The following is a 27,913-nucleotide window of genomic DNA, read 5'->3' as shown; positions in this document are numbered from 1 at the left end:
AAATAATGCTACAACATTCACATATTTTCTGTGAATTTCAATTATTAAGATGTTGGATGTATGAGAACGATAGTAATATAACATCTTGAGTTCTAGCCAAATCGAATGAAAGTTTCAGTTTTGTTCCTTTGCATCAACTCATTGAGAAAAGTATGATGTAAGTTAATTTAACAAGACTGAATGAGTTATTCCATCGACTTTCTGCTCGCGTAGTGTTGATCTCAAGGTCCAAAGTATCCGCAAGCCATTTTTTATATGAAATTCATTTTTCTGGAATATTATGATGATTTCGATGCATCAATCGTATTATTGTTGAATGGTTTTCAGCTGTCGCCTTTACTAATACCAACTGAATAGAAATTGATCTTCTCTAGTTGTTAGTTGTTTTGATGTATCTTCAACTTCATTAAGTCTCAAAAAAGGTTTTCTATCATCTTTGGTATAATAATTGTATTTCTTTAAGATATTTTTTTCACCTGACTGACAAAATCTAACATGATTCTGATTCAATGAATAGGTCAACTACTCATGTGAATGTTTGATACTCAGAAAATTTTCACTTTTGTTGTTTTTCTTCTCTTGAATCAAACGTGTTTAATTCAGAAACATAACCTAACAATTAGTGAGTCTATTGCTCTTTTCCCTCAACACCTGAATCCATTTATATGCACGTAGAGAGTTTTCTTTCCCTCTCAACTCACTCGAATTTTCCAATTTCCTTTTTTCCAATTCAATCGCCAGGCCTACACAGGTTAGACAGCTTCATAGTGGTTGTTGTTACTTTTGAGACCTCGTCATAATATCAAAATTTAAGATCACATTGTGTTTTCTGTTCGTTTTCGATATTTTCAATAAGATTTTTGTATTTTTCGACCAGAAATTTTAAGAGGTTTTTCGAAATTTGGTACACCAAATAACTATGTATTTTTCTGACTGTCTAGAGGAGAGTTTTGTAGACATTCAGAGGAAATTCACACAAACTTTCATTCTGATAATCAAAGATTTTGATCGACACGTCATGAGATCTTTTATTGAAAATGATTCATTTTCGTAGTGCATTTACTCCATCGGCTGCTGAAAATTATATATGTTCAATAGGTCTTCGAGCACTTGAATTTTCCATTCGTATTACGAAATACTTTCAATTTTAATGACGATTTCTTATTGTTCAGAAGTCCAAAATATATTTTTTTCATATAGTAGTTGCCCATCATCAGTTCTTTATAGTTCTCAACTTTTCAATATGCTCTTTTTAAAAAGCATTATTTGAATTCCTCGGAAACTAATAATTACTTCCAGAAATATGGGTGCCTTGTGCTCCTCGGAAACCTATATGCTCGACAAGGAGACTTACAAAAAACAGGTGAAAATTTGTCAATAAGAATTGAAAAAATGATGAGGAGATTTTCGTTTGCAGGTGGAGCATAACAAGATGATTGAGAGTGATTTGGAGAAGGACCGGAAACTGAAAATATTGAAGTTGCTTATTTTGGGTTAGTTGACTTTTCTAGATTGAAAAATCATTAGTAAAACTGAAGACTACTAGAAAAATTGTGTGTTTTTCAGGACCGGGAGAATCTGGAAAAAGTACAACGATAAAGCAGATCAAGTGAGTTTTGTCTCATTCCGAAGGCAATTTATCAATTCTAATTTCAGAATTATTCACGACGAAGGATACAGTATTGAAGAGAAATTAGTTCGGAGACATGGAATTTTCATGAATATTTTGGAAGGAATCGAAGAAATCCATTTGGCTGTTGGAAGGGAAAATAAATCTTATAAGAATCCATTATCATTCGTTAGTGAGCTATTATGTGTTATTCACCTGAAGTATTGTTTTAGGACCACATTCACGAAGTTCGGATGTTCACAGAAAACTTCAAAAAAGCGGATGACGGTGAAAAGGCGTTAGGAGCTGAAGTCATTAATGCAATTCAAAAGTGAGCATTTCGAAAATTACAGATAACTTCACATTTATTTGGCTTCAGATATATAAAAGATGAGACTGTTGCGATGATGCTGAGAGAGAAAACAGTTTATAACATCGATGATTCCACGATTTAGTAAATTCTCATATCGTCAGTTTCTCTCTTCAATTGTCATATTTTCAGTTTCCTGGATAACTTCTCTCGAATAATTGAAAAAGAATACATACCAACGGAAGAAGATATTTTGAAGAGTAGGGTACCGACTTCTGGAGTCATTCAGTACAAAATTATGTTGAAAAATTTCAATTTCAAGTGAGTCCAATCTTTTCTCGTTCTCTCTAGTTCTTCCTTTTCAGAATATTCGACGTTGGTGGTCAACGAGCTCAAAGGAGGAAATGGTTACATGTTTTTGATGACGTTCATGCAGTTCTTTTCATCACTTCACTCTCCGAATATGATCAAGTGTTGAGGGAAGATGCTACTGTGGTATGTTAATAAGTTTGAAAGACTTTCACTAAAAGAATTGGTTTCAGAATCGAATGAAAGAATCGTTGAATTTATTTGAGAAAATTTGCAACGGAAGGTACTTCATCAACACTGCAATGATCTTATTTTTGAATAAGATTGATCTGTTTGAAATTAAAATTAAACATACGAACATCACTGTTGCTTTGACAAGTTACAAAGGTTCGTTATTTTTTATTTCAGGATCCTGATACAATTCTTGCATCATAACACATATCTGAAAAAGAACGGAAGATGATACAATGCTGATGCAATATCAAGATTTTTTCGTTTTTCATCATGTTATTGTTCTTCCAGGACCCCAAGAACGAGACAGTGCCCTTGACTACATTCGAAAACGATTCGTATCTTTGAACAAAAACAAGAAGCGTTCAATCTATGAGCATGTGACTTGTGCGACAGACACTGAACAGATTCAGGTGAATCATTTCTAGAAAAAAGCAGAAAAAAAAATTTTGTTTTGTTTCAGGTCGTCATTGACTCTGTCATAGACGTTGTGATTCAGCATACTATGCAAAAAGTTGGAATTCAATAAAATGGAAAATTCGGAAACTGTAAATTAACAACTGTAATATTTTCTTTCAATACTTTATGCGTTTCTATGTATTTTAATCGGGTTTCTGTAAAAAATGTTGAGAATAGATTTGAAAAATGGAACTTTGAGTGTACCGTGTGTTTCTACATTGCCTCTCCGCGAATGATAAAGTGATTTCGACTAACAAATTATATTTAAAAAAAAAACGTTTTTTGGAAATCCAAAATGCCTTTTTATTCGAGTTTCAACTTTAAAAGGTTTCCATATCAGTTTACAAGAATTATTATGCTTCGAAAAAGTTATCAACAAACGACCTTTACCCCTTTTCGCTCCAGGAAACCCCTTATCATTTTCCATTTTTCCTGTTCTCTCTTATCTGGAAAACGTCTCCGTTTCGAATGATTTCCTTGAAAAGAAACCGAACAATGAAATGAAAATCACAAAGATAACTTCAAAATATTTTATTAAAATTGAAGTTCAGTTGATACCACGTTTTGACAGAAATGTGATTATTGGTGCATGATGGAGAGGGTGGAGGAGAGGGAGATGCTCACAGAGCACATTTTCAATGAATGAATGCCGTATTAAGATGGAACAGCGAACTGTTCAACACGAACTCCGCGGTCTTTGATTCCAACTGCACTGATTTTTCTCTTGTACATGTCATCTGCAAAAAAAGAAATTAGATAAATGTGGGGGAATTGACAGCTGTTAGGTATCGCTTTCTCTTTGGTTGAAATGCCAGTGGTCTCAGTTATCACGCCATTATTTTTGGAAGATCGAAAGATGGTCAAGGAAAAGAAGAAAATGGAAAAGAGGAGAGAAATGAGACGGGTTTGGTGTCTAGTGTGTTCAGTCAATCAATTAATAATTGACCTAATTGGGGAGGAAAAGAATAAATTAATTTTCTGGTTTTAATAGTTCTGGTTCTTCTTGGAAGGATCTAGATATCTCTTGAAATAAATATATTGAACTAGTTTATTAGGATTCCAACAGATAAGCTTCAAGATCCAGACTTAATTCGTACAATAGTATCTTGTGAAGTTCATTCATATTCTCAAAAAATCACTAACCTTTTCCCTTATTGTGCTCTTCTGTCGATGCGAAAACGGTATCGAAGAGGTAGAGGACGAAAATAAAAACGCTCAACACACGCTCCAGCATTCTGTCTTGTTTGTAGATTTCTCTGAAACCAAAATCAGATGTTCATGTAAAGTGAAACAAAGTTAAAGATAGCAAAGTTAAGGATAAAACTCTTAAAATCAGATGGATGTGTGACCCCAAACCGTCTCTTTTAAATAGAAGATGGCAGTGGGAGGTGAATAGTCAAGGAGGAGAAGAAGAGGCGGAGATGGGGGTATGTTTGCAAAGATCAGGGAGAGAGGTGGCGAGACAGAAAAAGAGAAGTGGACACAGAGAAATGGGTGCAGATGGGAAGATGGGCATGTGCACGACACGTGAACGGTATGAACGGGCAGAGAGACAATTGAGATTCTCTAGGAGAGACATAACCGGTAGAAATGATGTAACAATAGAATACGATTCTGAGAGACAAATTGTGGCGAGAATTGAAAAGAACTGATGATAATAAATGGTCTGACTAGAAAGTATATTAGGTGGTTCTCTTTAGATATAGGGTCTGAATTCTTACTGAAAACAGATAAGTTGGAAAATCTGAAATCTATTTCGTGGCTGAACTTTCGGTTCATAAAAGATAGGAAAACTCGAAATTCCCGTACAGGAACACACTGAGTTTTTCTTTTTCTTTTTACAACTTTTCGATTGTAATAAAAAGTCTGCGAATGGTTTTGTTATGTTCTCGAAAAGCAATTGAAACGATTTCTTCTCGTTTATAAGATAATAAAAAGTAATAAAACATCGGGTCAGAACTTAACTCCGATTTCTGAACAAACTCGTGCCGGAATCACATAAGAAACAGTACTTGGAAATAAGGAATCAGAGAAGGAAAACTGTGAAATTAAAACAAAAAAGTGGAGATTGTCGATAAATGAATGCTCTACTTCATATTTTCTCTTCTATTTTATAGGGATTCCCTTGCTAAAGAATGCAGCCACGAGAACCTGAATTTCAGTCACGTGTGACCTGACTGTGTGACCTACTCCACGTGTGTTTTCATTCTTCTCGACTGATTAGCTGTTTTTTATTGTGACGCTGGAATTTTCGAAAGTCATTTCATGTTATTTATAACATTATCCTGGTTAAAAATAACTCATATCTCTCGTTCTTTTCTTTCTAAACAGCTCACCACGTGAAACTCAACTGACCCTTTCTCTCCGTTTCTTTTTTCCATTAGATTCCGGAGAAAGGCTTCTACTTTGCTTCAAGATTAATGACTTGTGTAAAAAAGAGTCAGAATCGAAGAAAAAATGAAATGAATGGGAGAAGAAAAGATGTGTGGGTTACTGGAAAGAAGAGTCGAGTTGAGGTCGACAAGACGTGATTTCTGCAAAATGATGATGGTAGAGGAGTGAGTGTTGACCAGAGAACTAGCGGGTATTTATTTGATCGTTTTCCCGTTTCTGACCTTGAAAAATCGAAGAGAGGTTCTACAAAAAGATAGTTAGAAACCCAAAATGTGGATGAGAGGAATTCGAATCTCGATTTGCATTGAACAGAAATCAAAAATCTTATTGAAAACTTTTTTGAAATTCAGAACTTCCTTTTCGTTGCTTGAAAAGTCGAAAACTGTAGATGCGCGAAGTTGGAACTGTGAAATGGCTAAACCTAAAATTTTTTGACATAGATAACCTCATTTCATTTATCAAAAAATACAGTAGTCGTTCCATTTCCATGTTTTACAAAAATTATGGATGTGATTCACGTGAAATCTTAATGTTAACTAACAAAACATCGTCTTCCTGGTCTAGTGATAGTATCTTGAGAATAATAATAATAATAATAATAATGTTATCTTACATTTTGTATACATCTTTATATGTATACTAGGGCACTTATGATTGATTATCAGTAACGAAAAGAGGGAGACTAATCGAGCAACACAAGTTCTCTTAGGTGGGAAAGTCAAAGTCAGTAGATGATATTTGGGTAGCTAGGTGAATCAATTTGTTTTTAGTCTTAGCATAAGTTTCAAGATTGATGCCCACTTGAAGGGTTTTAAAAATACCAGACCCCGTTTCTGAACATTTTGATCTCACCAACGATTCCTATATCAGTTAATAAAACTATTAAGATCAAACCACCAACTGCATATTCTTCGTAAATGTATTTTTACGTGAGATTAGAACGATTTCCGTTCTAAAACCATTTGATTTTCAAGGTCTTTTCGTTGTTCTTCATGAAATTCTTTCTTCCGTTTGGTCTCTTTCTCTATCTTGATCAATCCAATCAATCAACAATCCACCTTGATCATCTTTTCCTAATTGAAATCCAGTTTCTTTTTTTCTTCTGAAATGCTTTTTTTAATTCTCGAGGAGTGTGTGTGAGTGTGCAAGAAGGGTCACATGGATGGGGACAGTATGAGTCAAATACAGAAACATGTGATACTTGTTGACCACGTGGAGAAGGTTGAATAAACTGGGAACAGATGAAAAGAACAAAAAGAGATAACTCTTTATGACAGCTTGGACAATGTTTTTCAAAAATAGAATTGGGGTGGAGTAGAGACTAAAGGTAGGTGAAACACATCAACACAATCGGGAATGAAACTGAATGTTATGTATTGTTGGGTCAGGAATAAAGAAAATTGTGGGGTTTTGTCAGCAAAGAACCCCGTAGGCCATGAGAACTTTCAAGAAATAATTTGATGAAAATAACGCATAACTGTATGAAGTACATACTAATTTCCTTCTGGACGATCCATCCGGACGTTAACATAATTTCTGATTTTTCCGTAAATCCTACTATTAGAAAACATCAAAGAACTACATTTTTACACAAAATCAGATACATAAACAAAAAAAAATTGATCCTTCTGGCATAAATTGGATTCATTTGATGCGTACTCTGAGTAGTTCTTTGGCTTCAATCGTTCTTTGTGGTCTTACTGCGCAGAGCAATTCATCAACAGAAGAGAAGCCTTCTTCATGTGAATTTCATGAGTTGTTTATCTTCGTGTGGTCACTACACAACTCGTTTTCCGATTTCTTGAGCTGGGAATCCTCATTGTTTGTTCATGAACACTTGCCTTTACGATGTAATGTTTTTGTGAAAGCTTCTGGGTGAAAGGAGTGAGAAGATATGAGTTATCAGAAAAAAACTCATAGTAGTAAATAAGGAAAACAACGAGGTACTGAGATAAACTAACTTTAACAGAAACGATTACTCGCTATCCATGGAACAATCCGAAAACGGAAATTCGAAATTGAGCGAAATAACTTGCATTTGCAAAAAATATATTCCTTAGTATCTTAGATGTACTAAGAAAGTCAAGTATCTGACGGACGCGGACACTTTCCGCAGGGAAATACAAGGAATCTTTGTTTTCATCTTGACCGTTTTCAATGTCGTTTCATTGCGTGTTTATATGAAAAGCTATCTATTATTAGAATTGACCTCTCAAAACATCGGGTTCACAATGTTTTTAGTTCTGGATATTTCACAGTTTCCGTCTAAGATCGACATCATCAGACACATTTATTGAGATGATATTATGTTTATTGAAACTTCAATGCTTTCCGTTAGCACGTTTACGGGTAATTTTGTTTTGTTGAACTTAATCGAAAGTAAACGGTTATCCCACCCATTTCATATCCTCCTACAGTTTGAAGACTCTTTAAAAGCGGAAAATTCTTTGCAACACCTCTCTTTTCCTTTTCAAAAGTTCTTGATCAGAATTAAAAAAGGTCAAAAACTGCGGTCAAGTAGCTTCAGTTTTTAAAATTTTCATTTCCCTCATCCCTTTTTTTGAATGTGTCATGAAATGTTTCGCTTTGGAAATTGTTATTTGTTTGCTATTAGTTGCTGAAAATATTACTCAAGTGGATGCCTGTGCGGCTACTTCTTCATCTGGGTCAGTTACTGTGACTAGTACTACTTTAAGCCCTATCACCACAACTACCAGTGGATCCAGCACAACAACCACAACAACTCCGACAACTACAACTACTTCCACTACAACTACAACAACACCTACCACGACTACGACAACAACGCCCACAACATCAACGACTACAACTACAACAACTCCGACAACTACAACTACTACAACAACTACTACAACTCCTACCACAACCACAACTCCTACAACTACAACTACTCCAACAACCACTACGACCACAACAACGACCACAACAACACCAACAACAACAACTACAACAACACCAACGACAACAACTACAACTACTCCAACCACGACTACAACCACAACTCCAACAACTACCACAACTCCAACAACTACCACAACTCCAACAACAACTACTACTACAACACCCACTACCACAACAACCACATCCCCCACTACTACAACTACAACTACCACAACAACGACGACGACCAAAACTACAACTACTACAACACCAACTACTACTACCACTCAAAGTAAAAAATAATGACCTATCATTTGTTTACAAATCTTGACATTTTCAGCTCCTTGTAATCCAGATGCGATAAATTATGGAATGGGAGATGGTGGCACTCCAGAGGTAGCCGTTGACGTCGACTATACCAAGTAAGTTCCAAATTTTTTCTCTACTATACTGTTTTTCTTTTTATTTTGAGTGTAAATTATGTGTTCAAGTATTTCTTATTGGGTCATCTTCTTTAGTTTTTGCCTCTTCCCGTTATATTCCGCAAGAAGAATGAATGAATGTGGAGAGTGTCGTGAAATATTCTAACAAAATTCGAATGCAAAATTGTTTATAATACTGATATTACTAGTCTTCCTGCGACTGTTGACTCTCCTAGTTCTATTTGTTTCATTTTGTACAATTCCTTATTTTCAGTATTTTATTTTCAGTGTTGTATCAACAACCGACACAACAACTGGAGTTGTTACTACTACAATGACAGTAACCTGCTCTGCAATCAACGGCTACAATGTATACATGATATTCAACAATGGACAGGGTGGACCTGCAGACAACCAAAACATGCCTCAGACGATATCTATTTCGTTGAGTTGCACTTCGGATACAATGGTCTGGAACTACATTGTCACTATAAACGGTGTCACATATACTCGAGCAGTGACTGCAGTTGATTGTCAACAGGCAATGAATGCTGGAAAATAGACTGAGAGTTGTTGAATTTATCAACGTTTCGGAAACTTAATACTGGTTTTTTTGTAATTTTTTTTAGGAATCAACTCACCGATTTTTCGTTATGCGTTTTCACAATTTTTTGTCATCTTCTCCCAGACACAACAATAACTATAATCACGTTAATAATAGTAATAACAGTAATAACAATTCAACTAATGACGAATTCTTTGAAAATAAAAATTTGTTTCTTTTCAACTATTTTCACTTTTTTTCTATAAAAGGCGGATTCGAAAGATCGAAAAAGCATAAATTTTTAGAAGGAGGATGCGACGATTATTGCATTTATTCTAGCACTGGTAAGAATACTTTAGAAATCTTTAGAATCTTTTTTTACGATACCCACTACAACTACAACTACAACTACAACTACACCAGTAAGTGAGAGGTTCTTTCAAACGTTTCCAACGTCTCACTAGAAAACAACTCGCAAAGAATCCAAAGTTAATCCTAACAAGAACGTAGCAGTGTCGTAATTTCTCGTATTTTTCTTAAAATGTATTTTCAAGTACTTGTTCTCTTACCCTCATCACATATGGAACTAGCGACAGCACCAATCCGCTGGTCAATGGATGTCACATATTCTGGGTATGCATTATCACATATTTCATTGTTCCAGTCCCACTTTTCCAGTTATTCCTACTCTCAAATCTCTGGAAGTTCTGATGCAATATCCACAATGAGTGTCAGATGTTCAGCATTAACCGACTACAATGTCTACATGCAGTTCAATGGATGTCAAGGTGGACCACTGAATAATCAGAATTTTCCAGAAGGGAATGACATCACTTTAACTTGCAACAGTGCGGATATGGTCTGGAATTATGTGGTTACATTGAATGGAATCACTTATACAAGGAGAATTATTTCAGTGACTTGTCAGCGTAAGATGACAAAGTTCATTTCATTCAGGTTATTCATAATGACATTTTACCTTTTTCATGTACTCAAAAACTTTATTCGAAGCAAATTAACTGTTTTATATAGTGTTTATATTAATTTTGTTCTCTTTGAACACAAAACGAGATTTCTTTTATATTCTTGTGCGACTATTGGATTCTCAATCTTTTGATCTTTCCAATATCTTTTCAATTGTTGCATTCACACTTCAAAATTTGTCGCATTTTTGAAAGTTTATGAATAAACAGTGCGACCAAGGGTTACGTAATCAGTTTCAGTGGTCAGTAATCACAGCTGATAGGGCACGAAATAGGAATAACAAAACTGATAAACGTAGTAACGAGCAGAATGAATAAAGCAACAAATAGATGAACAAAATGAATGTTTTGGCAAAAATATGAATGTGGTGAACCGGGGAATAAGAAAATTCGTAAAAGTGGACGGGCATAAATTTCAGTTGAGATGATTCAGATTTATCAAGAAAGGCTTAACAGTTAATAAAATGAAGGATTATTTGAGTCTTCTTTGCTCATATCAAACCAGATTAGTCAGCCACAATTCTAGAGATTCTCCCATTGGCATCCATCAAAAGATTCATTCAAGAATTGACAGTCATCGATGATCGGTTGATGGGAACGGATCCTCCCGATCGAGTGTCATTACGCCAACGATCGGTCATTCTAATGATGCCATTTCTTTCATTTCCATATTGTCACTAATTTTTAGAAATCATTTGTCCAATTAGGAACTATAATCGGTTACGATTGGCTAGCAAGCCTCTATGACAGTACATTCGAATTCATGTTTTTATCTTGAACGTTCCTTCTCGTTCTTCTTTCTTTCTCTTCGTGATCTATCTAATTTATTATAAAAGAGTGAGTTTATCCGACATACTATCCTATTTTGTCCTCCAAAAAGTCATGTTTCGTCTAAACGTGTTTTTAACCTCTATTGTTTTCTTTGAATCATTCTACTTTGATACCGTGAATGCGTGTTTAGCCACTTCCTCACCTGCCACACCAATTGTATCTACTGAAGCACCCGTCCTACGTAAGTTATAAAGTTACATAATATCTACTGTAAAAACTGGAAGTTTCATTTTTCCACTAGTATTTGTCCCCGATTGAAATACTCATACCGGTGTTTACAGGAAGATGCTTACCAACTGATCTTCCTTTGGAATCTGGCGAAACAACTACCGACCGGGAGATCGAAGTCACTTATCTTATGTGAGGATGAAAAAGTTTCAAAACTGCGTATACTATCTGGAAATATTATTCAGGTACCAAACCACTCAAATCCCTGGAACACTTGATACAACCGCTACAATGAATCTCCAATGTACTGCTGATACGGGGTTCTTCGCGAGTATGTCTATAAATGAAGGAGTTGAAGTTGCGGAAAATGTACCTCCAGCTCAAACAGTTACTATTTCTGCTTCTTGTAGCAGTGTGGATATGGTTTGGCAATATACTCTCGTATCTATGGGTGTTTCGACCACAGTCCCTCTCACTAGGGTTTGGTGTCAAGGTTAGCTTCTCGAAATATTATGTTTCATAATAATTGTTGGTTCTTGTTCGATTTAATAAATTTAGTTGTTCTTAAATCATTATGTATTTTCTGGAATGGAATTTTTATATCATCCGAATAGCTCACATCTCAAGAAGACTTTCAAAAAGCATAGAAGGAAGAAAATAAGAATGATAGTTGGTAACTTCTTGAGATATCTAAACAAAAGACAACAGTGTTCAGATAGAGAAGAAAAGAACCGGAAACATTCAAAAGAAATGGAGCATATTTTATGATAGTCAAAAAATCATTTCATTGTGATTCAAACAAAATACCAATGGTTTGAATAAAGACGTAGTTGGCCAAGAGCTAAACGCATTGGCAATAAACTTCGGTACTTTATGGTTTAACGGGTGTTTATTTAATTAACGGGTGTTTATATAATAGACGGGTGTTTTGGGAATTAACGGGTGCAATACCAAAATCTAAGAATAAACGGGTGTTTATAAATCTTTTTTTCAGCAGTTTTCATTTTTTATGTTAATTCACTGGTTTACCATTTTTTGCTATTTTCTACCGTTTTACATACATACTTTCAATTATTTTGTACGCAATCACTGGTAATAGCATCCTAGTATCGCACACTCAAAAAGGATGAAGGGTTGTTACTCAATACGCAGTACTGTAAGTGTGGAAACATTTTTAACACAGCATTTTTTCATTAGAGGAGGATATCCGCAAATTTTTAAATGATAGACCAGTTCCAGAACATTGTTGATGCGAATCTCTGAGCTGGAGAATAGTGCTGGATACTTCAGTACAAGAGTGAGAGGCTTGCTATTGGAATTATCTAGCTTATTATCTAGTTTCGTCTAGGAATTATTTAGTTTCCATCTAGAAATTATCTAGTTATCTAGAAATTATTTAGTTTCGTGGATTATTGTTTTTCCACCATTGGTAGCGGATTCTTGTTTGAATCTGGGAATATAGTTTTATTTAACTGATTTCGTGAATTTTTAGATATAATAAGGTGTCAAGGTTGTTACCTTCCAAGTCTAGTCACCCCTTTTTTTAGTTTGGAACCGTTTTCCATGTTTTGGGTTCCGGTACCTACAGTAATCCTACAGTAGCCAGGTACCCGGGGTTCAAAAAATCGCTCGGTGGTTCATGAGTATACCCCCAGACATCTCTTAAAAGGTCCAGAGAGAAAAAAATTATTCTGGAAAAAGCGTCGGACGGACACACAGAGATATTTCATCACAAGGAAGAAGGGATACTTGTGATGCCTTAAGTTTTTGGGGACCCGGAGCATATGAGGAGTCTTCGTTGAAAACGATCAGTGGAGCCACGGTTGCGATCACGATTGGGCAGAGCGGCAGTTGAGTTATTGTCCGAGCGAGCAAGAGCGGTTGAACTGACGATTTTGTTTCCTTTATGCGGCAAACCGAGGACGATCGTTATCTTGAGGCCTGCACAATCAGAGGATAGAACCACGCAAATAGTTGACGAGAGTTGTTGAGTATTTCCTCCGAATGGTAAAAGGTCATGTATCACGCATTGAACTTATTGCTAAACTTTTCAAAGCCACTTTCGTTATATATTTTCGAATTTATAGAACCCATAGAGTTGTGAGGCTGGTTAATCAAGGTCGTAAATCGATGGCTAATTAATTCCACGACAAATAGACTATTACCAGTGATTGCGTACAAAATAATTGAAAGTATGTATGTAAAACGATAGAAAATAGCAAAAAATTATAAACCAGTGAATTAACATTAAAAAAATGAAAACTGCTGAAAAAATGATTTATAAACACCCGTTTATTCTTAGATTTTGGTATTGCACCCGTTAATTCTCAAAACACCCGTCTATTATATAAACACCCGTTAATTAAATAAACACCCGTTAAACCATAAAGTACCTAAACTTCAATCACATTGATCGTTCTCGGGTGATCAGTGGACGGAGTGGTATACTTCCAGATCATATCAACACTGCTGCATGATACAGAAATAGTTATTTTTTGAGCTGGAGAGTTACTTTCGGATGGCTGATCATTTCCACCATTGAAGAACATATTCGCCATTCCTCCATCAAGTGCAGTACATTGGAGGAATGCTCTAGCAATTGTATCAAGAGATCCAGTAATTTGAGTGGTGTTATATCTAAATAAACCCTTCGAAAAACATAATTATAATCTCACTATGCTCACTTAAAATGTTACTTCAAGGATTCTTTCGATAGTCGTATCGTCTTCAAAGACAAAGGGCACAGAATTAGCTGGGGTCATGTAAGAACTGTTTTCATGAATAAGTAATGCTTTTGCTTCTTTGTTGCTTTCTTATGTTCTTATAATTTTTACAAATTCATGACTGATGTGGAACGGGTGTTTCCGTAGAGTCATCTGGAGTATCATCATAGCATGCATCCACTAAATCGAAGTTGACAATGAAAAAATAATAAAGCAAGAAGCAAAGTGGAATACGACATTCAAACACTGATTGTTTTGCTGCCAAGAGAGCGGCTTTGAATCTTTTGTATCTGATATTTTATAAAATGAATAAAACATCAGATTTTACATGAATATAATAAATTAATAAATTTGCAATCTCTACATGTTTTATTGTCGATATGAGGACATCAGAGAGCAAAGCTTAGTGATCATCGGAAGGCTCATTCAGCTCTGAAAGTTTTGCTGGAAGTCAAGTAACATCTCATCACAATAATTATGCAGACAATCAAGGGGTAGAATTCTGGCCACATTTTTTCTTCGTGTTTATCACAATGCGCTCTCCCACTTTGAGAGAATTCCCAAGTAATGCAGACAATCTATTTTATATTATGGGTTACTGCTTTTCGGTCTGTTAACGATTCTGTGTTGGGCAGATTATAAGTGACAATCATTCTGCCGTTATCTCACAAGACATCGTAGGTTCCCGGCAAAACTAGAGATACCCTCATTGCCGATCATTTTTAGTGCTTTCCAACGATTGCCAGTCTTCTTTGATCAACTAATAAGTGCGAAATCGAGTCTTTTTTCTTCATAAGCCTCATCCTGGAACGTTCTCTTTCCGTACAAGATCGTCATCATAACGATCTCATTTCGTTCCCTCTCTCTCCGAACTCAGTTAATCTGCAGAAATAAGTTCATCAAAAAGATAAGAAATGGCTTACAAGATTGTATGCCAGTATATGCGAATTCATGTTTTTATCTTGAACGTTCTCTCCCGTTCCTCATTCGTTTTCTTCGTGATCTATTCGCTTTTTGATTTAATATAAAAGTGGGAGTTCTTAACGAAAAGTCTTCCACTTTCCAATTGAATCACTCATGTTATTTTTCACTTTATTTCTCTGTTGCATAGTATTTTTAACTTCTGAAAACTCATTTATTGCGAATGCATGTCTAGCTACTTCGCCTGCAAGTAATCCAGTTGTAACCACTGAGGCTCCAGTACTTCGTAAGTCAAGAATTTAAAAAAATATATAAATATGTTATACTTTTTCTATCTTATAAGTATAATCACAACAACGTTTCTGTTTAAGGAACATGTCCAGAATCTGATGTAATTCTTGGAACACCAAACATAGGCAACCCTACGCGACTTGATGTGATCAGTTTTGGGTAAGTGTTTTCTGTCAGAAGAAAATTTCTGAGTGTAAGTGGTTAAATTTTTCCAATTCCAGTTTTTCCTCCACTCAAATTGGTAACACTCTTGAAACAGAGTCAACAATGAAAATTTCCTGTGCAACAGCAGAAATCGGAAAGCGTGCTTTAATGCAATTCAATTCACTTGGATCTCCACTGGAAAACGGAGATGGAAGTACACCAACACAAAATGTAACCGTCACTCTTTCTTGCAGCAGTGTGGATATGATTTGGGAATATAGTGTTGTATACATGGGAAATACTATTACACGGACGGTTAATACAGTTACTTGTACCCAAGCTTAAATGACGATGTTATATTAATTGTTGATTTTTTGTTTCTCTTAATAAATCGTTTGGTAAATGAGTTGTAAACTTTTGTATTTACTTTCAAATTTAAAAACAATTATCACAAAAATTTTTAAATATGAAATTATCATCGAAACTCCACATTTGGAATAGGGAACATTGGAGTGTTGAACTGAGTAATATATATTGTCGAAATAAAAAGTTCCGACATTTTCTTCACGTCAGAATGCAGACTCAGTAGTTATTTTGCACTAAGTCGTCGTGAGGAAAAATGTCCTGTTTTTGCTGAGATTTTTTTAAACTTTTAGAAAGTAAGAATAGTTCAAATTGAAGTAAATGACAAAAATCGTACAGAAACAATAAATTGGGAATTAGCAGCATCTTAGTTCCGGAAAATTTGAATTTTTCCAGCTATTCATTGTTTTGAAAGTTGCGGGAGCAATGATAACATGTCTTGTTTGGATTCTTCATGAAGAAATCTGACAAATCTACCCACTCATGCGATACGGTAGCAAACCTTGGTAGATACCTACCATGGTCAATTTATTTTTTCAAACGGAAACTTTTTTCTTACTTTCCTCCCGGAACTACACAATCCATAACGATCTCATCCCGTTCTCCCTCTCAATTCGACATCTCTCTTCCCGAATTTAGTTGTTTTACGGGAACTTCATCGAATATAATTAGCTTATAAGCTGCTATGCATGAATATGTGAATTCATGTTTTCATCTTCGATGATACCCTTTTCAGTCTCCACCCCCTTTTCAAATTGATTCCATCTAAAAGTGTGATTTTCTTGGAAACAGTTCTCTTCTATTCTTCGAATGTATCATGAAAAGATTCACGCTTTCTCTGACTTTCTTTTTATTTTTCGCTTCTGAAAAGTTGTATTTCGTGGAGTCTTGTGCAGCTACTTCTTCTGCTCGTGGAGCTATTGTGACAACTACCTCTAGCACTACCTCTTCTACTACCTCAAGTACTTCAACAACTACCTCAACTTCCACAACAACGCCAACAACTACTACAACTTCTACCACCACTACAACTCCTACTACCACTACTACTCCAACTACTACCACAACTCCAACCACCACTACTACTCCGACAACAACTACAACTACTCCAACAACTACTACAACTCCTACCACCACTACTACTCCGACGACAACTACAACTCCTACAACCACTACGACGCCGACGACCACTACGACGCCCACCACCACTACTACTCCTACAACTACAACTACTTCAACAACTACTACAACTCCGACCACAACCACAACTCCTACAACTACAACTACTCCAACAACCACTACGACCACAACAACGACCACAACAACACCAACAACAACTACAACTCCTACAACCACAACTACTACCACGCCGACTACAACAACTACGCCTACAACTACCACAACTACAACTACAACGACGACGACAACTACACCACCAACCACTACTACCACTCTTAATCTCCGTAAGTTTAATTAGTTTCTTGAACATTAAACTATTCTAAAAATAGGATAGAGTTTTCAAACAAGTGATAAAAATGAGCAAAACTTGGAAATTAAAGCTTATTTTCAGGAAGATGTTCTCCAACTGCTATAACCTACGGAATGGGCGACAACTTGAATCCTCAGCAACAGATTTCAGTTAGTTATTCTGGGTATGTTTACTATTTTCTATAGTTTCTTTCCATCAGCAAATTTCAGTTTGATGTCTACTCAAATCGGAAGCACTTCTGATACTATTTCCACAATGACAGTATCCTGTTCAGCCATCAACGGATACATTGCCTATATGTCATTAAATGGAGGAGGTGTATCTCCAGTAGAGAATCAAAATAATAACAGCCGTCCACAAACTGTTGCAATAACAGCAACTTGCAGTAGTGTGAATATGGTTTGGAATTATGTTGTTGTTTTGAATGGAGTAACCTATACAATAGGTTTTTATTCCGTTAATTGTAATCAAGGAACCATTCCTGGAGGAGGGTGAGATACTGTTTTGTTCAATAATAATTTCTTAATTAATTTAATAATTGTTGATTTTCTGTTCTAATTAATAAAGTTATCTTTTTTGATTTACATTCTAGATTATAGCTTCACAACAAGCATTTCCGGTTTTCTCCTCTATCCAAGAGTTTAAATATTGCACCCAAGAAGCACCGAAAACTTCTAAATCTGCAATTTCAATTTTCTCCCAATTTTCTATTTCCGTCTGGGTTTTCACATTTCCGAGTCTTAATTCTGATTTGTTTTGTATCCAACACCTTATATTAGTGTCTAACCAAACAGATATAAAAGCAGAGGCCAAGAACACAAAAACTGAAGAACGAGATGTTGATCGCCGAAAAATCAACACGAATCACCGGAGGGTATGTCATTGTTTCAGCATTTTTGGGAATACTTATCAATCTTTTCATGTTTTTCAAATTTCTCTCTTTTGAGAAAACCAGTTTTTATATCATGTGCACATCTAAAACTGTATCCAATTTCATTCTGCTCACTGTATATTTTCTGTATATCGGACCAACCGATTTACTGTAAGTTGAAAGGATTCTTGAATTGTTGGACTCGGTATTACTGTCGCGAGTTGAGAAATCCGAAAGCTTCAATATACAGAACTTTTATATGAGGTCAAGTGTACAAAAAACCGTCTTCTGTTAGGTTAAAATAATTTGTTCATCCAAGGAAAGTCCTTGAAATTCTAAACACTCTCCTAGTTTCACATTGATTGCAAACAATATTACTATCAAATCTTCGAGTATTTTTCAGATACACTCAGATCGGGCCACTCGAACTAAACACATATCTCAATCAAACAATGGGTCTTGGAATGTATCTTCAAGGTCCATTAACTCAGATGATGATCACAATAAACCGTTTTCTTGTCATCTGGTTTACTCCAACAAGTGTTCCGAAGTACAGTACCCGGGTTACTGTAACAGCTCTCTCAGTATCTTGGGTAGCAGTCATTTGGTTGTCTACTCTTGTTGGATTACCAGGTCTCGTGAATAGATTGTTTCCTCTTTCAAAGTTTTTTTTTCAGCGAACTGTCGCGCTCCAATGGGTTTTGAGCATATCGGATACTATTCTACTCCATGTAATAATCAAATAACTATCATTGTTGTGTCCGCTATATTCCTGTTGGCTCTTTTCACCAATAGTATGAATCTCATGATAGCTGGAAAATTAATTTGGGGCTGGGTGAGTCGGAAGAAATTATATCATTTTTTGAAAGACTTTCATAAGCACTCTAAATGTTTTCCAAATGTACCCAAAACCAAGAAACCAAAACCTGGCAGTGATTGGTACTTTTGGCATTTCTATTGTCATTTCCATTCTGCATGTAGCTAGGAAAACGTGCAATTAATTTGAAATCACTCTTGGTTTTACTCGATGTCTTGTTTCGATGAAAATAAACACTTTGAAGGAAAATAAGAATTTAGAATTGCAGAAGAAGGCGCAAAGTAACTTATCATCCGAAGCAAGCCAGCTCCGCCGCAGGACATCTGTTCGCTTCTTCATTCAATCGTGTATCCAAGATTGGATATGTGTCATGGATGTGTTAAACAATATGGCTTCTCATTTATATTGCTCATCCGACCGTCTCTGTATCTCACTTGCTTTGATCTCATTTGGTGTATTGGTTTATGGAGCCGATGGGTAAAAACTATTTATTTTTTGGTCCAAACACCCTAATTTCAGATTGGTAATGTATCTTTTCAATTATAAATCATCTGGAAAACGTGATGAAAGTAGAGATATTACGGCGGAGTCTATGAGGACTATAATAGTCTCTCCAGCGCCGATATGACAATGACACAACTCCAATGGACTCGGCTATGTGCATTGGAAATATGATGATGTATAACAAAGAATAAATCGGATTTTTACAGTCCAGATTTTTATTAACCATCAAACTAATAAACACAAACCGCGAATTAGTTTGTGAACAACAAACCTCTCTGTATAATTTTACGATATAATTCGGATGGTTTACAAGCCGTTCGTTATAAAGACACATGAATTGTGCTTGACAGCAGTAATTTTATATTTACCACAGAAAATAACTTTCTTATCATCATACAACTTTCTTGTGATATAATATATTATACTAAATATATTATATATATTATATTATATTATACTAAATACTTTGTCTGAAAAAACTTGGAATTAACCTGAGAGACCACAACGTTCAATACCGCATCAATGTAATATAGACTGTTCAAACTACATTGATCCTCCAACTTTTTTTATCCCTTTTTTGTTTTCTGACTCATTTTTTTCCTCGTTGAAAATGCAACTTTATATAGACTTTCTCCGTTTTCACTTCTTTACAACTGTCTGTACTTTCTGATATGTGGATTGAAATCCTCACTTAATTTTCAAAGATTCTCTGGAATGTTCATTTCTTCAAATAGCTTCCTTTCAAACTCAATTACAACTTCTTCTCTTCATACAAGAACTTTAGAAAAGGTGAAAATGCCATAAAGTACAAAGAGGCGGCGTCGAGAGTTGTAAACTTTTGTGAATCTATAACACTTTACCCTTCTCTACTCTCAGACAGTTCACAATGCTGGTCAACATAAAACGGATGATTTCTCACCGTCTTATTTCCTTGTTCTTATTCATATCAACTGATTCGTGCTTACCTACTCTAACTGTTACTATTCCACTCAGTTCCACAACTGAAACACCGTCAACTACCGAGATTATAACTTCTACAGTATCCGAAGCTACAACAGAATCTGATAACACATGTTGTAGTAGTAGTGGGCTGTGAGTCGGACTTCTTTGTTTCTAAAACATTGTTTCTCACACTCTCAGTGTCTAAGTTTTTGAAAAGCTGCCAACATTATTTTTTGCAGACTTCTGTCCTATGGATGGCGTTACTCTTGGAGTTGGAAACGGTGGTGACCCTGATCTTGATGTTACAAGTTCGAAGTAAGTAACTGAAACTCATTTTAAAGTATCTCACTGTGGTAGATTTTCTTGTATAAAATAAAGCATCGCCGGACTTAGTGAAAATAAACTTCGGGGGAATCAAGAAAGTTCAAAATTTGGTCTGCATTCTTCGATATTTGACACCGATAAAACATCATCAAATATCAATGAAAAAATTGTTAGCCTTAACTTATTTTAACTCAATTTCTATTTCTACGTTATCATTATGCTTCTGATTTATTATGCCAATCTAGAGATACTACTGGTAAATTATTTCTTTTAGATTATTCTTTCCAACACTTCTCGACATTCAGCAACCGAACCTGTGTTTCGGTTTATTATATGGGAGAAACTCTAATCGGAGAAACATGATTAAATATTCATTTTCCCATATATTCTCTCCAAATCTACTCCCAGAGATCTGAGTTCTCTTTGTATTGTTCAGCCCCTCTTTCAATCCACTCTTCTCTCAAAAAACATCTGGATTTATTGTAAAATGCAACATGCTTTGAATTGCCTATGATCAAGTCCGTTTCTCGGGAATTATGATGATGAAACTGTCGATTCAAAACACCTTCCATCTCAATTTTCTTTTGATGCTTCTCGAAATAAGTGAAAGGCGTCCGTTTCCTTCTTTCAAAGTTCAAGAGGCGTAGTCAAGAGTCATTATTGCTACCTCATCGGAGAAACTGTCCACGATCTTTAGATTTCAATTCGTTCTCAAATGCGTCATGAAATGGTTTTCGACGCTTCTCTATATTCTGCTAATAGCTTCTAGGATTCATATAATTTACTCGTGTATTGCCACGTCGCCGACTACTGAACCTACGACTACTACTACTACTACTGAATTGACAACAACAACTGAGCCCACTACTACTACAACAACAACACCAACAACTACAACTACCACAACAACCACTACTTCCACCACAACAACCACAACACCAACAACCACAACTACCACAACTCCAACAACAACAACTACTACAACACCCACTACCACAACAACCACAACTCCAACTACTACAACTACCACAACAACAACGACGACCACAACTACAACTACTACAACACCAACTACTACTACCACTCAAAGTAAAAAATATTGACCGATCATTTGTTTACAAATCTTGACATTTTCAGCTCCTTGTAATCCAGATGCGATAAATTATGGAATGGGAGATGGTGGCACTCCAGAGGTAGCCGTTGACGTCGACTATACCAAGTAAGTTCCAAATTTTTTCTCTACTATACTGTTTTTCTTTTTATTTTGAGTGTAAATTAAGTGTTCAAGTATTTCTTATTGGGTCATCTTCTTTAGTTTTTGCCTCTTCCCGTTATATTCCGCAAGAAGAATGAATGAATGTGGAGAGTGTCGTGAAATATTCTAACGAAATTCGAATGCATAATTGTTTATAATACTGATATTACTAGTCTTCCTGCAACTGTTGACTCTCCTAGTTCTATTTGTTTCATTTTGTACAGTTCCTTATTTTCATTATTTTCTTTTCAGTGTTGTATCAACAACCGACACAACAACTGGAGTTGTTACTACTACAATGACAGTAACCTGCTCTGCAATCAACGGCTACAATGTATACATGATATTCAACAATGGACAGGGTGGACCTGCAGACAACCAAAACATGCCTCAGACGATATCTATTTCGTTGAGTTGCACTTCGGATACAATGGTCTGGAACTACATTGTCACTATAAACGGTGTCACATATACTCGAGCAGTGACTGCAGTTGATTGTCAACAGGCAATGAATGCTGGAAAATAGACTGAGAGTTGTTGAATTTATCAACGTTTCGGAAACTTAATACTGGTTTTTTTGTAATTTTTATAGGAATCAATTCACCGATTTTTCGTTATGCGTTTTCACACGTTTTGTGAATTTCTCCCAGACACAACAATAACTATAATCACGTTAATAATAGTAATAACAGTAATAACAATTCAACTAATGACGAATTCTTCGAAAATAAAAATGTGTTTTTTCAACTTCCATTCAATTTTTTTCTATAAAAGACGGATTCAAAAGATCGAAAAAGCATACATTTTTAGAAGAAAAATATGGAGGATGCGACGATCATTGCATTTATTCTAGCAGTGGTAATAATAGTTTAGTAATCTTTTGAATTTTTAATTGTTCTGAAAAAGCAGATTTCATTTCTCGGTGTGGTATTCAATTGGACTGTCGTGATAGCAAATCGACAAATCACAACTTCAAAACATTCTTTTGGAATACTCACGGCAAATCAAGCACTTGGAGATGCACTTTACTCGACGATATTTTTGTTTTATGTCTGCCCAATGATTCATTTGTAAGTTGCCATTCAGAAAGAGTGAAATAGTTCAGGAACACCTACAGAAAGAACGAAATCCTTTTAAATCATTCAATGTATGCTGGATATTAGCTTCTCGTTTGCTACGACCTTTCCACTCAATCCCATTTTCTCATTTCTTGTAACCGATTCTGTGCTGTATTTTATCCGGTGAAGTATTCGAGCATTTTCAGGTAAATGCTCAGTCTATAATCATACGAAACCAAGTAGACTTTCAGTGTAACAAACACTTATCGGTTGGCATCTGTTGTCAACATCACCTCTCTGTCACTAACTTTTGTAGACTACTACGTCGAATGTTCGTTGAATTGGTACAGTGAACTGTTTCTTTTCAACTTTCCATCAACTACTTTTTGCCAAATTGTCGCATTTTATGCTGATTTCTGCAAGTATCTCGTTTTTATATTACTTGTCATTATCATCGATGTTGCGACCGTATTTCGTGTGCACCAATTGAGAAACCGGGTACTAACAAACAATGTCTTTGACATCTTTCACCAATACATCTCAGATTCAAAGTTCAACCACAGTATCAGACAAAAAAGCTGCAGCACAAAGGGCTCGAGAAATGAGTTTTCTAAAACAAACTTGTGTTCAAGGAGGAATTTTCACTTGCGAACTTATTACATATTTCATACTGTCTCCAATGATTGAAAACGCGTGGATTCTTTTCTTTTGCACTTCATTCGCATGGGTATCTGTGCACTCTTTGGATGGGTGAGTTTGAAAACCTGTCTCCAAAGTGCTATAGATATTTTCAGATTTGTAACTCTGATGTTCAACCAAGATATGAAAAAGTTTGTCAAGAATGTGAGTGTACGTCGAGGAAAGTATGAAGACACTAGCCGAACTGGAAATACAACTGATCGTGTTTCTAAAACCAGCAATGTTTTGAAACCTGAATCAAATTGATAACGTTTATTTTCACACAACAAAGCAAAATAAATAAATAATTTTTAATTCGACAGTAGTGGATAAGTTCTTCCAATACTGTGGCAAGACCATCTGATTTTGAATCCACGTCCATCGTTTTCTGATTTTTCGTCGGATTGGAACCTGAACTTGATGTATCTCTCGGTGCTGTCTGCTTCCAGAATCAGTTCAACTTTCTTTCTCTGAAATAAAACAAAACTATTTCAAAATAAAATATTGGGACTTACGTTATTGAAAGTACAATCTCTGACTTTTGCTTGTTTCAATTCTTTTTTGAACAGCACTTCGACTTCCAAATATTCAGATGTTGGTCGTGTACACTCTTCCCTTGAATTCACAACTGCAATGTTTACATCTGAGAAGATGATAGAACAGTCATGATTTCCAGGAGGACGGAGTGTGAATCTGGAAATATTTGTATATAGAAACTATTTTTTATTAATCTAGTTCTTACACTTGATTCATTGATTTGTTATAGCCATCTGGATACCCAATACTCGAGATGACTCCTTCTAATTCATAAGAATCTGCGAACTGAATTCTGCTGTCCGTCTGCGAGACAACAGTGAAATATGAGGCATCATATCCTACATGTGACAAAGAATGATCAGATTTGAATTCCATCGTGACATCTTTTCCCGATGTCAAAAATGCGGACGGAGGACTTGAACCACAATATTTTTTTCCATTCAACCCATCATCTTTCACCTGAAAAACGAATTCTTTATTATCAATTACGCTGAAAAAAGTTACCTGGAGATGATCATACTCGCATTCTTTGTTCTCATTATTAGGGTCTTCCAACATGAATTCACTGAAAATTTTAAAGTTCTGAACCTGTGAATGGTTCAAATTACTAACTTGAATACCATAAGCATTTTCTGATTCGAAGATTTTAGTTGGGTGAAACAAGTAGAGTTTTCGGAATAAATTCGTGGGAAGTTTGGACTTGTCAATCTACCAGATTTGATCTCGGCAGTGTTAATGGTACGATTGCAGTCTGAAAATGAGATGAACCAGATACGAAGATGTAGAAAAAGAACTTACTATCCAACAAGTTATACTCAATTTTGAACATTGGTCTCGTATGATTACCAGATGGAACAATTCCAGCGGAGACGATGATCTAAAAATCTTTGTTTTTTTTTGTTTCTTAACTGAAACTCGATAATTTACCTGAACTGTATTGGTGTTCGAAATGTGAGATGCTGGAACGTGGGTACCACATAATTTTGTGATCTTTCTCTGATTTGGTTCCCTGGCGCAGGCAGGATGTTGACATTCTTGAAGGGATCCAACATCTCGAATCTAAAAACTCTTGCATTACGTTTATTTTTTTGAAGCATTGAATTGATATACCTCAACGTATGATTCCGAACAATCTCCAGCCACAGAAGGAATGTTGAAATCTCTGAAAACGACAGTTATGATTCCTAATAAGATTTTATGCTAGCTCACTTGAAATTAACAATAACTGGTTCGGTTTTCGATCCTTGAATCATATAACGACATCTTTGATGAGAACGTTCATTCTCATCTTCCAGTTCACTGTCTGAAAACTTAGTGCTAATTTTACTTTTCTTAATAAATCTACTCACTTTCTTCCTCTGTGATTCCTTTATAGACCAACGTCTTCATTTCAGAAGTTGCCTGAAGCCAACCTCCACAGTCTTCTTCTACAGTCATATATGATATATTGAATCCTTTTCCAGTTCCATCTCTATCAGTTGTGAATGATACAAATGCATGTCTATGAGATGTTCGTAACAATTTCGGATATGTTGTATCTGAGCAAATATCATCTGCAAGAGCAGGAGAGAACGATTCTTGTCCGTCATAGATTGCCAGTGAATCAATACATTCTGGTTTCGGATGAATTCCCGGTGGATATTCCAACAATTCAGTGTCCACTCCATCAATTCGAATAGCAAGTTGGGAGTTCACAGGTCCAGATATCGTCCATCCACATACCAGAGCACTCGGGTAGTTTCCATCTTCATCTTGTGGACTAGAAAGAGTTTGCCAGGTATCCGTAGCTGTTAACTTTCCTCCACATCCATCTTTTTCTCCGAGAGTTGACACAACAACCAATTTGAATCCTCCAGCATTCACATTGAAATCTGTTTTCATGTGAACGAGTAAGTTGGGTCCAGATGACATGATACGGTATCTTGGAGCTCTGGAAGTATAGGTGATAAGAGTGAACAAATGACAAAATGGTCTCACTGTCTCATATTCCCACAAAACTTTCCGAGCGTTTTGTTCGAAACCATATCTGATGAATCGAACAGTTCGACATAATCGGCTGTACAATCTGTGAATGCTTCCAAATCCATTTTATCGAACTTTACATACAATTGCCTATCGGCATCAGTAGTGATATTCCAGACGCAATTAAGATCTTTTGCATAAGGAAGAGGGAATGCTGGACTGGTGATTGTAGTGGTGTATTCATTGCCTTCTCGGAGGTCAATATTGTCCCCACATTCTGAAAAATTAAATGAAATTTAGTCACGAACACATATGTACTAACTATTGATAGAGTAGGCAAACTGGAATCCTCTATTTCTCTTCATAGCCTTCTTCTCTTTCGAATCATCCAGAGTCCAGAGATAAGATTTATCAGTCACAAACTTCAAACCAACTGGTCCCTTAAATACCATTGGATCAGCTGGCATTGCCATGCCAGCACAAAGTGTGTAAACTACTCGGTCTGAACCAGTCTCAATGAATTGAAGGTAGTCTTCTTCACATGGATTTCGGCCAAAGTTCGCTGAAAGTTCTTTCTTCATTATGAACATAAACTGTGATGAACATACACTTCACAGTTGATAAATCAAAATCAGAGAATTTGATTGCGATGACTGAATTTTGATCTTGTGGTGCAATGAGATAAGTACAAGTTTCCGCTTGATTCGGATATCCTTCTGGATAATATGGAGAGGAAACAACTCCATGATTCAGGCGATAAGTCGTTCCACATTCAGCTTTCCAATCGATTCGGAATCCTCTTGCAGTCGTCTTGGAGTCAGTTGTAAAGTTAAGACGAATACGATTCGATTCCGATTCAAAGTCTTTTGGATGTTCAATTCCACATAACGGATTTTCTTTTTCTTCATCTTGGAAAAGGAAATAGTAATCTCCATTTGGTGAATTGGCTCGTGTTGAGTGCTCTTGGGAGATAACAAGTTGATCCTAAAAACTATTCGAATTATTTAAAATCAATATACAGTCTATGATTACCTTTGCACAGTTCTCTGAAGTTTCCACATCAAAATCTCTATATTTCAGATTTATATGAAATCCGAGTGGCACTTGAATATCCCAAATACATTCCAAGTCGTTTTCATAATCTTTTTCTCCGAAACTTGGAGTATGAATCATGCCAGACAATCCTCTTGTATGATAACCACACTCATCATTTTCGTTCACAAATTCGTACTCAATCTTCCATCCAGAATTCTCATATGTCATATCAGTTACCCATTGAAGTGTCATGTATCTTCCATGTGTCTTGATTGTCTTGAACCTATCCTCCAACTTTTGCTCCTGCTCTCCATCCATGTTATGACAATATCTATGGATTGGATTCAAGTCTGCTTGTCTTCCCTCACCAACAATCAGATGATCGTTCTCGCATTCATGATCGTACAATATTCGCATTTCGACAATTTTTATCTAAAACTTTTCAAGTATGTCGAGACTACTTGAGTTGTTGTTGTTGTTGCTTTAAATGAAGGTACTTGAGGTACTCGTATAAAAAGTAACATGACTACATAATAACAAACAGTTCTTCTTCATCAATAATGACCACAACACAATTGCTGATTTTTGCTCTATTAGCAACGCTCTGTACACTGATTTCAGGACAATTCGTGAGTATTTCTCTCTCAGCTTTCAGTAAATGTCCCAAGTTTTCAGTATGGTGGAGGTCCCATGTATTACGGAGCAGGAGGTTATCCTCCGATGGCCTACGGTCTTGGATACGGTTACGGAGGTGGTTACGGTGGATATGGTTCCTATGGTGGATATGGGCCAATGGGATACGGAAGTGCTTACAGTTTTTATGGAAAATAAATATTCT

The 27,913-nt window shown here is 35.9% G+C and overlaps 8 protein-coding genes across 8 annotated transcripts; 6 read left to right on the top strand and 2 right to left on the bottom strand.

Moving 5' to 3' along the window:
* Positions 1-1,303: 1,303 nt before the first annotated feature.
* On the top strand, positions 1,304-2,988 carry GCK72_018362 (uncharacterized protein; the record flags this gene model as incomplete). The annotated part of the gene is made up of 11 exons (XM_003114041.2): positions 1,304-1,363; positions 1,418-1,493; positions 1,567-1,609; positions 1,657-1,798; positions 1,843-1,940; positions 1,989-2,063; positions 2,112-2,240; positions 2,285-2,414; positions 2,462-2,615; positions 2,751-2,872; positions 2,923-2,988. 11 exons carry the CDS (start codon positions 1,304-1,306, stop codon positions 2,986-2,988), a joined length of 1,095 nt encoding a protein of 364 aa, XP_003114089.1.
* Positions 2,989-7,942: 4,954 nt separating this feature from the next.
* Positions 7,943-8,527, bottom strand: GCK72_018361 (uncharacterized protein; the record flags this gene model as incomplete). The annotated part of the gene is made up of 2 exons (XM_053732509.1): positions 7,943-8,475; positions 8,521-8,527. 2 exons carry the CDS (start codon positions 8,525-8,527, stop codon positions 7,943-7,945), a joined length of 540 nt encoding a protein of 179 aa, XP_053581422.1.
* Positions 8,528-9,759: 1,232 nt separating this feature from the next.
* Positions 9,760-11,659, top strand: GCK72_018360 (uncharacterized protein; the record flags this gene model as incomplete). Its single annotated transcript, XM_053732508.1, has 4 exons — positions 9,760-9,812; positions 9,858-10,108; positions 11,275-11,353; positions 11,407-11,659. 4 exons carry the CDS (start codon positions 9,760-9,762, stop codon positions 11,657-11,659), a joined length of 636 nt encoding a protein of 211 aa, XP_053581421.1.
* Positions 11,660-16,420: 4,761 nt separating this feature from the next.
* GCK72_018359 (uncharacterized protein) lies at positions 16,421-19,261 on the top strand (the record flags this gene model as incomplete). The annotated part of the gene is made up of 6 exons (XM_003114474.2): positions 16,421-17,066; positions 17,174-17,255; positions 17,302-17,583; positions 18,367-18,596; positions 18,641-18,798; positions 19,049-19,261. 6 exons carry the CDS (start codon positions 16,421-16,423, stop codon positions 19,259-19,261), a joined length of 1,611 nt encoding a protein of 536 aa, XP_003114522.2.
* A 1,215-nt stretch (positions 19,262-20,476) lies between these two features.
* On the top strand, positions 20,477-22,331 carry GCK72_018358 (uncharacterized protein; the record flags this gene model as incomplete). Its single annotated transcript, XM_053732507.1, has 4 exons — positions 20,477-20,541; positions 21,320-21,639; positions 21,688-21,769; positions 22,058-22,331. 4 exons carry the CDS (start codon positions 20,477-20,479, stop codon positions 22,329-22,331), a joined length of 741 nt encoding a protein of 246 aa, XP_053581420.1.
* A 1,043-nt stretch (positions 22,332-23,374) lies between these two features.
* Positions 23,375-23,808, top strand: GCK72_018357 (uncharacterized protein; the record flags this gene model as incomplete). The annotated part of the gene is made up of 2 exons (XM_053732506.1): positions 23,375-23,613; positions 23,658-23,808. 2 exons carry the CDS (start codon positions 23,375-23,377, stop codon positions 23,806-23,808), a joined length of 390 nt encoding a protein of 129 aa, XP_053581419.1.
* A 44-nt stretch (positions 23,809-23,852) lies between these two features.
* GCK72_018356 (uncharacterized protein) lies at positions 23,853-27,492 on the bottom strand (the record flags this gene model as incomplete). Its single annotated transcript, XM_053732505.1, has 14 exons — positions 23,853-24,011; positions 24,057-24,234; positions 24,284-24,537; positions 24,583-24,643; positions 24,691-24,829; positions 24,877-24,955; positions 25,006-25,137; positions 25,189-25,240; positions 25,288-25,381; positions 25,428-26,008; positions 26,056-26,317; positions 26,363-26,602; positions 26,649-27,024; positions 27,073-27,492. 14 exons carry the CDS (start codon positions 27,490-27,492, stop codon positions 23,853-23,855), a joined length of 3,027 nt encoding a protein of 1,008 aa, XP_053581418.1.
* Positions 27,493-27,635: 143 nt separating this feature from the next.
* Positions 27,636-27,906, top strand: GCK72_018355 (uncharacterized protein; the record flags this gene model as incomplete). The annotated part of the gene is made up of 2 exons (XM_053732504.1): positions 27,636-27,704; positions 27,751-27,906. The coding sequence occupies 2 exons, from the start codon at positions 27,636-27,638 to the stop codon at positions 27,904-27,906; spliced, it is 225 nt and encodes a 74-aa protein (XP_053581417.1).
* Positions 27,907-27,913: the final 7 nt, after the last annotated feature.

The sequence above is a fragment of the Caenorhabditis remanei genome, chromosome V (genome assembly GCF_010183535.1).
Source record: "Caenorhabditis remanei strain PX506 chromosome V, whole genome shotgun sequence".
Lineage (NCBI taxonomy): Eukaryota > Metazoa > Nematoda > Chromadorea > Rhabditida > Rhabditidae > Caenorhabditis > Caenorhabditis remanei.
The sequence above is the reverse complement of the archived record's forward strand: the minus strand, read 5'-3'. Positions and strand labels throughout refer to the sequence as shown.